At 56.1% G+C, this 9,971-nt stretch overlaps 1 protein-coding gene across 1 annotated transcript; it reads right to left on the bottom strand.

Annotated features, from left to right (window-relative positions):
* Positions 1–5,128: 5,128 nt before the first annotated feature.
* Positions 5,129–7,441, bottom strand: KLF2 (KLF transcription factor 2). Its single transcript, XM_052643680.1, has 3 exons — positions 7,290–7,441; positions 6,280–7,105; positions 5,129–5,758 (listed from the first exon to the last, which is right to left on the bottom strand). Exons 1-3 carry the CDS (start codon positions 7,362–7,364, stop codon positions 5,583–5,585), a joined length of 1,077 nt encoding a protein of 358 aa, XP_052499640.1. The 5' UTR covers positions 7,365–7,441; the 3' UTR covers positions 5,129–5,582.
* Between the last annotated feature and the right edge of the window lie 2,530 nt (positions 7,442–9,971).

Raw genomic sequence — 9,971 nt, forward strand, 5'->3', positions numbered from 1 at the left:
CCTCTCTCTCTCTTCTAGAAGAAGAATTAAAATGGGTGGAGGATGGGGCGTTGAGGTTTGCCTCCTCCCTCTGCCTCTCTCGTGAACCAGAGTGAACCTGGCCTTCTGAAGGTGCACAGTGAAGGGAAAACCCCTACCTTCAGAGTGGGAGTCTTAGCACCAATGAATGACTCTGGGAAACACCTCTGGGCCTCAGTTTCCTCTTCTACAAGGACAGGGAGAGGATGCCTTTGAGGTGCTTTCCCCTGGTTCAGCTCGAGAAGCAGAGGTGTTGGGACCTGAGATTCCAGGGCCAGCTTCTTTCACCTGGTGTCTGGTGAGAGTCAGTGGGGCCCCCGCCCCTTGTCTGGTGCCTCCCGCCTTTCCCCTGAAGATCCGGTGGTGTTTGGCTTTGAGGCCTCAAAGATTCCCCCAGTATAGCTTGGCTTGGCTGCTACTAGTGGCTATGGGAAGAAAGCAGGGAACATTTCCCGTCTGGAGAACAGCAGGTGCGAAGGCCCTGAGGCAGGACTGGAGAGGAGCGTGTCTGGTAGACAGTAAGGAGAACAGTGTGGCTGAGCACGTGGGCGTGGAAGAGAGCTGGGCAGGAGGAGGTGGGGCCCCACAGACCACAGTGAAATCTTTGGATTTATTCTAGAATGACAACGACCTGCTATATGACACCATCTGCTTTTACTGGGGAGATGAAATTGTCCCCAGCACGTGGTCCACGCAGAGGAGCCTCTGGGTCCAGTGCCCTAGCTGGTTTGTGTTGCGGCGGCACGGGGCCTTTGCTGTGGCCTGTGCATCTTCTCTAGTTGCAGCAAGCTGGGGGCTAATCTCTAGTTGCAGTGTGTGGTCTTCTCATCGTGGTGGCTTCCCTTGTTTCGGAGTATGGGCTCTAGGGCACAGAGCCCTCAGAGGTTGGAGCTCGCAGGCTTTAGAGCGCAAGCTCAGTAGTTGTAGGGCACGGGCTCAGCTGCCCCATGGCACATAGGATCTTCCCAGATCAGGGATTGAATTTGTGACTCTTGCATTGGCAGGCAGATTTTTAATCACTGGACCACCAGATAAGTTCCCTTCTTTTGCTTTTTATTGCAACATCTCAGGGAACTCCATCCACCCAGTTAAGCTCCCTTCCCCCAGACACCTATGTTTCCTGAGCCTGCTCCTCTTTGCCCAAGATTTTCTGGAAGATGAGTTTTCCAGGATATTCAGAGGGAAGCCTCTCAAGGACTCACTGGAGGCTTCCAGGCCTGCCAGGTAGTGTGCAGGAAGAAAAGAGGGTGAGTTTGAAGCAGTTTAGCATGTAGGTGTTTCCAGGTGTGGGTAGGAGCTGTGATGTCAAGATTGGGCCAACCTGGGGTTTGAGCCCAGCCTCCACCACCTACCCCTGCACTGGGCTAGGGGCTAGCCTTCCTCTCTTGGCACCCACTATCCACATTTGGAAGATAGGGGTGGCTCTTCTCTGCCCCCACTCACCATAGCTTAGTGGGAAGGTTGAAAGAGAGAATCTGTGTTAAGGGATAAAAGCACCTGCCCCAGCCAGGAGCTCAGCTCAAGTTCTCACTGCCTTAGTCATTCAACAAACACTTGTGGATCCTGGCTCTGGGTGATGAGGCGAGGCTGAGTCACTTCTGTTTCCCCAGAACTCTGCTCAGGACTGAGGCATTGGGAGTATTTGCTGAATGAATGAGTGGAGGAGAGAGACAGATTGAGAGAGAGAGAGAGAAAGAATGGAACAGAGGTGGAGAGAAGGAAAGGAAGAGAGATTGAGAGAAAGATTATCAGCTATCTATGCAGCCTTCATATCCATCTATCGTCTACGCATCCATCCATCATACTTATCTATCCATCATCTATCTCTATATCCATCCCTCTATCCAGTCATCTATCCATTCATTCATCTATCCATCCATCATCTATCTATCCATCCAACTATTCAACTATGCATCCGTCCATTCATTGTATCTAACCATCATCTATCCATCCACCCACCATATCTGTCATCTCTCTGTCCATACATTCATCCACAATCATCCATCATATCTATATATCCATCCATCCATCCAGTTGTCTGTCCATTCATTTATCCATCGTTTCTATCCATCTATCATCTATCTATCGATCTATCATCTCTCCATCCATCACATCCATCTATCTGTCTATCTGTTTCTGTATCTAGAGACATGAAAAGAAGTGGCTGGGGGGAGAAAGACTTGAAAGGCACACACACTGACCTCATCCCCACCACTGAGAACGATCCGGCCCCAGTGGTGATGGTGATGGGGTTGAGAAACCCTGAGCTTGTCACACACCTGCTCAGCATGAGTCCAGGCACCTGCCTCGTGCTGGTGCCTCTGAGAACGATTCATCACTGACCTGTTGCCTTGAAACTCTGTAGGGTGTGGCTGAATCTGGGTGCTAGCTCAGCTTTGCTGATGGGGTAGAGTGCTGAGTCAGGCGTATACTGGGACTCACCTCCTCCTCTGAAGGCTCTCTCCCTGCCCCCATTTCACACCACATCATTCTGCAGGATGCCTGGGCCTCCCTGACATACAGGAAACTCCTGCGAGAAAAACAGCTCCTATATCTTTCGCCCATCACTGGAGTCACTCCTGGGAGAGCATTTTGGACAATACCCAAAGCCCTCCAAAACCATTATCTTTTTCAACCCTAGGAGGACAATCTGAAATATGGCCCAGCATGTATTTACAGATGCCCAGTGCTTGTCTGCATAAGCAACTCCTGGCGCATCTAAATGGAATATTATGCAGCCAACTAAAATGATGATAAAACCATATCATGGAGGAAAATAGATGGAAAAATAGTTATAATCTTTCCTGGAAAACAAAACAAAACAAAACAAAAGATACAGTAGTCACAGCCATGTGAAAACAACCACTGACCAGCAATCCCTTTCTCCAAAAAACCTTCGATGGGAACTGGGTTATAGAATGAAGGGCAAAAGTTATTTTTTTTTTTTCTGGTTTAATACTTTGTATTTTCTCAAGTGGACACCAGGAAGGAAAAGTGTTCTGCATCTTCTCACAGGGGTGGAGATGGGGCCCAGCAGTGAAGTTTTATTCATATTTTTCTCTGGGTAGCATCATCTGTCATGGAAGCTTGCTCCCTGAGATGGAGCCCCCTCCTCGCTGATAAAAGTGATGGATGAAGATGATTGTTTAGGAACCTGAGCGTTTCAACTGCGACACTAATGACACGGGGACTGAATGATTCCAAGGAGGGAACGGCCTTGCGTCTGCTACAGTGCTTCTGCATCATCCCCGGCTCCCGCCCACTCAATGCAAGCAGCATCCCCCAGTTGTGGCAACCCCAAATATCTCCAGACCGGGTTGCCACTGGCTGAGAACTGCTCATCTGGAAGATGTTAGGCATAAGTCAAGCTTTGGGTTTCAGAGAGGGGCAGAGAAAACAATAAGCGAGGGTTTCTGCATTAATCAGTGCGAGCCAGCTCTTTGCAGGCCCGTGTCTCTTGCCGAAAGGTACAGCTGTGTAGGAGCCTGACACTTTCTATTGTCTCAGTCAGAGGTACTCAGGAAACAGAAACTTCAGCAGCGTCAGTCCCTTCACAAGTAGCCTCTCATTGGAGCCAGAGGCCTCTGGGAGGTGTTTTCAAGCCAGTGAGAAAAATGGTTTTACCCCAAAACTCAATGAGGAATATCAGAGGACCCTACCAAAAATTACTTAAAATCTCTTTCAAGTCATTCTTCTACTCCTATTGCCTCTGAAACCAGTTCCAAGCTAAGAGGGGGTGTTTCCAGAGATGGAGGGGGCCGTGCTCTGCTCTGGAGTCGTTTTTTTTTTTTTTTGAAAAGCTGCAGAGAGAGGATAGAGAGACTCACACACGTACACTCGCATGCCCTGCATCGCTAGCGGAAGTGGGTCCAGGCTATTGACTCAAGAAAGATGAATCAGATTGTCATCTTCCATTTCTGCTTTTTGTGGATTGCCAAACACTCTCAGCTGTTTCCAGGGCTGCTGGGGAGGCAGGGAGGCGGGGGGTAGTGGTAGGAAGGATGAAGAGAGGGAGGGAGGGAGGAAATCCCAGCCTCTGTCGCAACAGGGCAAGAGTGTTTTTAAAACAGGCACTGCTTACAAGCTATTTTCACTTTCTGCAAACAACTTGTGCAATTGTTAGTGGCCATAGTTACCCACCCAGGGCTCCGAGAAGGGGGAAGAGGAGGGGGAACCTGGCAGGGAGCGGTACCTCCGTGCCTGATCCGAGGCATCCAGGGGGCTGTGTGGGGACCCTGTCTTGCTCACGAGGTAGACTTCTGGAGTGGACACCTCCAACCATCAAGGCTGGGGCTCTGATGTGACTGTGTCACACAAGGGCTGCAGGGGAGGGTCTTCTAACCCTCCAACACCAGCAGCAGGTGGCTTATTACAGAAATCCCTCTAGTGGGATCTGGGGACCCTTGGGAAGCAGACAGACCAGGCTGACACCTTGACATCACTGTTCCATAGCTACCTCTCTGGGCCTCTTGTTTTCTCCTCTGGAAAAGAGTACTCACCATTCATGACCCTCAAATATGGATTTCCTTTTTTTTTTTTTTTTTTTCCTAACAGGATGGGGAACTCATCTTAAAAAAAAAATAATTCTGCCAAAAGGCAAGACTAGTGAAAGGCAATGCAGGTCAGAAACTCAGCATTTTACCCCTTCCAAAAAAAAAAAAAAAAAAGTCTGTGCTTTACAAAAGTTTGGCTAAAACCTCAGAAGCTTCCAAAAAGAGGTAAGACTTTTTTTCAGCCTAGAGAAGGCCACGTCAGTGGGACCAGCAAGCAGTTTCTCCAGCTCTAGGGAAAAGCAGGCAATTTATGGTTCAGGGAACAACCTTAAAATAACTCCTTCAGTCCTAAAATGCAGTGTTTAAATTTATAGAAAAACCCACAGGTTCCTGGCAGCTGGGGGCTGCAACTGGCAACCCTGGGTGCTAGCTGGGGCAGGACCCCCCTCACCCAGACTCTGCCAGGCTGTCCTCCATCTAAGCTGCCTGTCCCCACATCCTCTCACCCCTCCCAAGTGTCCCAAGCCCCCAGTTATCCAAGAGGCCGGACCAGAGCTGTGATTTTTTTTTTCAAACGATGCAAAACTTTTTTTTAATTAAAAAAAAACACAGCAAAATCTTATAAAAATGTTCTACTAGGTAGTCAAAATGCCCACTTGTCTTATTTACAATAATACAATATGTCACAGTTTCTATGTACAATATTATAAAAAACGTTGCACAGTACAAGTTAAGGCGTTATTTTTCACAAGGCATCAAGCCTCGATCCTCTAGTGTAGACCCGGTGGGGCTGGGGGAAGACGACGCTTAATTATTGCACCATTTTGAAAACAAAACTCGTCAAGGAGGATCGTGGTCTTCTCCCACCGGGCCTTCAGTCTCTGCTGGGGGTCGGGCATCGTCGCGGGGGCGGGGGGGCGCGGGCGGGGAAGGGCGCCCCCTCGGTGGCCACGCTGTGCCCGGCCCCGGTCCTCTGGGCCCAATAAATACCAGTCACAGTTTGGAAGGGGGCCGCGCCCGGCGCGTGGGACCCGCCACGGCCGCGCGCGGGTGGGGGTGGGGGCGTCCGGGCTACATGTGCCGCTTCATGTGCAGCGCCAGGTGGTCGGAGCGCGAGAAGGCACGGTCGCACAGGTGGCACTGGAAGGGCCGGTGGCCCGTGTGCTTGCGGTAGTGGCGCGTGAGCTCGTCCGATCGCGCGAACTTCCAGCCGCAGCCTTCCCAGTTGCAGTGGTAGGGCTTCTCGCCTGCAGGGAGAGGGCGAGAGCGGGTCTTAGTTTTCCTCCGGTACTCACCCCGCTGCCTAGTGGCTACTCGGGTGCACACATCCTACCCTTAACCAGCTCTCCGAAGTGCTCCCGGCTACTTTTTGAACCCGTAGGCATCCTAGGCACAGGATCCCTCACTCCCCGGTCTCGCGATCCTCACTCCCCCCGGGTGTCCGAGGCGCACCCTGTCCGGACGCTCCTCGGTGTCTAGAGCCACGCCCCCAGGGGGCCCCTAAGCCTGCACTCTCTCCGAAACAGTCCGAGACACAGGGCCCCCCTAGGTTTCCTAAGTGCTCACCCCTGCCCAAAGTCCCGAGCCACGCTCCCAGGAGGATCCTAGGGGCGCACTCACGCCCCAGGTTCCCGATCCACGCCCCCAGGGGGCTTTCTAAGACCTCGCCCCCTGCCCAACCCTTGCGCTACGCCCTCTGGGGGTTCCTAAGCACGCCCTTCCGCTAGCGCGCCCCCGCAGTGGTCCCCAGCCCGTGCTCGCCGCCCACCTGTATGCGTGCGCAGGTGCGCCTTGAGGTGCGAGCTCTTGGTGTAGGTCTTGCCGCAGCCCGCGTAGCTGCAGGTGTGCGTGGCCGTGCGTTTCCGCGGCCAGGACCGGCGGCCGCGCTTGGGCTTGGCCTCCAGCAGCTCCAGCGGAGACGCAGGCGGCGTGAGCAGACCTCGGGCGGCGGGTGGCGCCAAACCCAGAGCCGCGGCGGCGGCGGCCGCGTCGTCAAAGAGACCGAAGGCGGCGGGCGCGGACGGCGCGTAATGCAGGCCGGGCCCGGGCGCGCCGAAGCCCGGGCCGCCGAAGGGAGGCGGGAAGGGGGCGCGCGGGCCGGGTGCAGGCAGGCGCGCGGGGCCATCGGGGCTGAGCGGTGGCGTGTCGGCCGGTGGCGGGGGCCGGCCCCCGGGGCCTCGCATGCACGCGGCTGCCGGGCCCGGGGCGCCCTCGCGCTTGAGGCCCCGTGGTCCGCGGGCCAGGCCGGGCGGGCAGCCGTAGCCGCCGCCGCCACCGTCCGCCTCGGGGGGCTCAGCCTTCACTAGGCGGCCCGGCGGCGCCAGCAGAAAGCGACCGTGCAGCGCGGGTCCCGGTGGCACGTCCAGTTCGGGCCGCAGCAGCTCGGACACCAAACCGCCCGCGGGGGCGCCATAGGGAGGCGGCGCGCCGGGGTCCGGGTAGTAGAACGCGGGCGGCGGGGGCGGCGGGGGCGGCGGGGGCTCCGGGGCCGACTCAGCTCCCAGGCCGTCCAGCCCCATGGACAGGATGAAGTCCAACACGTTGTTGAGGTCGTCGTCGGTGCCGCCTGCCTCGGGCTCGGTGCGCGGCCAGCGCTGCGGGTGACAGGGCGATAGGCGCGGGAGTGAGCGCGCGGTGGGGCGGGGATCGCGGCCCGCTACCCGCCTTCCATTACCCTGAGCCCGCCGTGCCTGCCGCCTGCGTTCTCCTACCCCGCAGCCCACGTTCTGCTACCCTGAGCCAGCCGCCCCCGCCGCCCGCGGTCCCTGCCGCCCTCACCTCCTGCAGGCCGCGCTCCCGGCACGGGCTAGCGAAAGTGGAGAAGGACGGGAGGATGGGCTCGCTCAGCGCCATGGCTGGGACCTGGGGCTGACGCGGATTCGGGACACCGGTGAGAGGCTGCCCGAAGCCGGGCTGGTCGGGGCGCGGGCGGGCGGGGACGGCTCTGCGGGCCGCGGCCGGGCCCGCCCAAGCCTTATAGGCGCGGCGCGCGCGGGGGCCGGGCCAAGGCGGCGGCGGCGGAAACGCGTCCCGGATGGGGACGAGCTCCGGGCGCAGCCTAAATTTAGCCGCGGTATATAAGCCGGCGGGCGGCGGCGGCGGCCGTGGCCACTGAGGCCGCCAGGGCCCTGCACGGCCGGCTCGGCCCCTAGCGCGAACAGCCAGGCCGCGCCCCCCCCCCGGGCCCGCCCCCGCCCGTCTCCCAGGCGACGGCGTCAACACACGCTGCACAACAGCAGCGTGACGCTCAGGGATCCCCGCTGTCCCTTCGTGGGCTCCCGCCTGCGTGAGGACAGGGAGGACCCGGAGCGGGGAATAGCATCGGGGACCCGGGACTGTGAACGGACCAGGATCCCTGACGGATGGGGAAATGGGCCCCGCAGTCACAGAAGGGTCCCCAAAATCCTTGATGGATGGGGGTAACGGGTCCGGCGAGCTCAGGGTGGTGTTCCCTGGACTCATGATGGATGGAGAGACTCAGCGGCTCATTTCCTTGGGACCCACCAAGCCCTGATCTACTGCTAGGCCCACCACTCTGCTCGCATGATGATACCAAGAAGTGTTAAGTTTTTGAGACGCTCCGTCTCAAGGAAGCCCTTCAGGGAGGGGAAACTGAGATTCCGGACGTGCTGGGAGAGGCTTGAGGTCTGACAGCTGTCCACAGGCTTGGTGCCTTTTCTGACTCATGTAAGTGAAGAGACTCAAGACAAGGAATCTGACAATACAGACCCAGAACAGCGGGGCCGGTGGCAACAAACCTCCCCTGGGAGCATCTTAAACACGGCCCCCTAGGTGCCTCACACCATGCTTGAGGGCCTGCCAGGAAGCGCCTGTCCCTCCTGCTGTTACTGCGTGCTGTCCTCTGTGGGCACTGGAAACGCATTTGCCAACAGGCAGACAAATCCCTGCCTTCGAGGCTTTCACTGTAACGGGGGGTGGGGGGTGGGGAGGAGATGTCAAATGAACAGCTATTTAGGGGAAAGCAGGGGCCCGAGAAGGCAATGGCACCCCACTCCAGTGCTCTTGCCTGGAAACTCCCATGGACGGAGGAGCCTGGTGGGCTGCAGTCCATGGGGTCGCTAAGAGTCCGACACGACTGAGCGACTTCACTTTCACTTTTAACTTTCATGCATTGGAGAAGGAAATGGCAACCCACTCCAGCGTTCTTGCTTGGAGAATCCCAAGGATGGAGGAGCCTGGTAGGCTGCTGTCTATGGGGTCGCGCAGAGTTGGACACGACTGAAGCGACTTAGCAGCAGCAGCAGCAGCAGCAGGGGCCAGAGATAGGTCGTGAGTGTATGTGAGACAGGGAGAGAGAGAATGTGTGGAATTTTGAACCTCACCCAAGAGGAGATGTGTGAGTCAAGATGTGGGGGAAAGGGGAGCCAAGTGGGTATCAAAGGGAGAGTATCTCATGGTGTAACCTGGAGCCGGTATCCAGCCTTGGCCTCTTGATACCAGCACTCACATTCAGGCTTGGAGGTGTCCATGATCAGGTAGTGTCCCACAGCCAGGCGGGGAGGGGTGCAGGCAGCTCCTAACCTGAAAACCTTCCCTGGGGTCAGGAGACTTTGTCACGGATAGCATCTGGACCCCCCTAAAGCCAGGGCCACTGCAGGGGGACCCCCTTGCCATCCCACAGATGCCAAGAGACCCTCTTTGGGGTCCACAGTCCTGGATTCTCCCAGCTGGAAGGAGCCTCAGGGGTGTGCCATCCTATTGTGATTCATCAGATTGTGGATTAGGCAAACACTTGTTGATAAGCCCTGTTTGCCAGCTGTGGGGCACCCAGAGGTGCTTTCAGTCCGTCACAGTTCATGACTTCAAGTTGAGCTCCAACATGCTTCCTGCGGCCAGCCACTGTGATGGTGGAGGGTCAGCCAGCCATTGACCACTCCCTGTGTGACCTCGAACAAGTAGCTTTGCCTCTCTGAGCTCACAGAATATAATAATGCCTTACCCCCACAGGGATACTGTAACAGTCATGCAGATGCTTTTTCTTTGGTAGAAGTGTTGATGAGATCCTGTGACCTTACCTGAAGGGCTGATTGCTTTGCTCATTGACATTCTCTGGGCCTCAGTTTCCCCAAACGATAATGAGCGAATTTGTTTCCCAGGTTGTGTGATTCTCAGGCAATTGCAGACCTCGGCTCAAATGGCCCCTGGGTCATCCTCCCCCTCAGAGAGGTCCTACAGCTCTCTCCAGCCCATCCCTGTTCCTTCCCTACTCTTGTTTCCCTGCAGGTTCTAAACACACCAAGCACGTTACCTTGCCCCTGCCCCCCAGGCTTTGGTACTCGCTGTGCCTTCCACCAAGCCTTCAGTCCTCACTTTCCGCTTGCTAGGCTCTGGCTCATCTCCCACCCCCTCCTGCCTTAACAAATGAACTTTATTTTTATAGAGGAGTGTCAGGTTTACAGAAAAAATGAGCAGAAAGTACAAAGAGTCCCCATATATCTT

Source organism: Budorcas taxicolor, chromosome 7 (genome assembly GCF_023091745.1).
Source record: "Budorcas taxicolor isolate Tak-1 chromosome 7, Takin1.1, whole genome shotgun sequence".
In the NCBI taxonomy this organism is placed as follows: domain Eukaryota; kingdom Metazoa; phylum Chordata; class Mammalia; order Artiodactyla; family Bovidae; genus Budorcas; species Budorcas taxicolor.

What these genes read in the sequence shown, in the direction of transcription:
- KLF2 (XM_052643680.1), bottom strand. Translation starts at nt 7,364, where the DNA reads ATGGCGCTGAGCGAGCCCATCCTCCCGTCCTTCTCCACTTTCGCTAGC. An exon ending in GGGAGCGCGGCCTGCAGGAG is followed by an intron (nt 7,106 to 7,289) that starts GTGAGGGCGGCA and finishes TGTCACCCGCAG; the next exon opens with CGCTGGCCGCGCACCGAGCC. An exon ending in GCACCTGCGCACGCATACAG is followed by an intron (nt 5,759 to 6,279) that starts GTGGGCGGCGAG and finishes CTCTCCCTGCAG; the next exon opens with GCGAGAAGCCCTACCACTGC.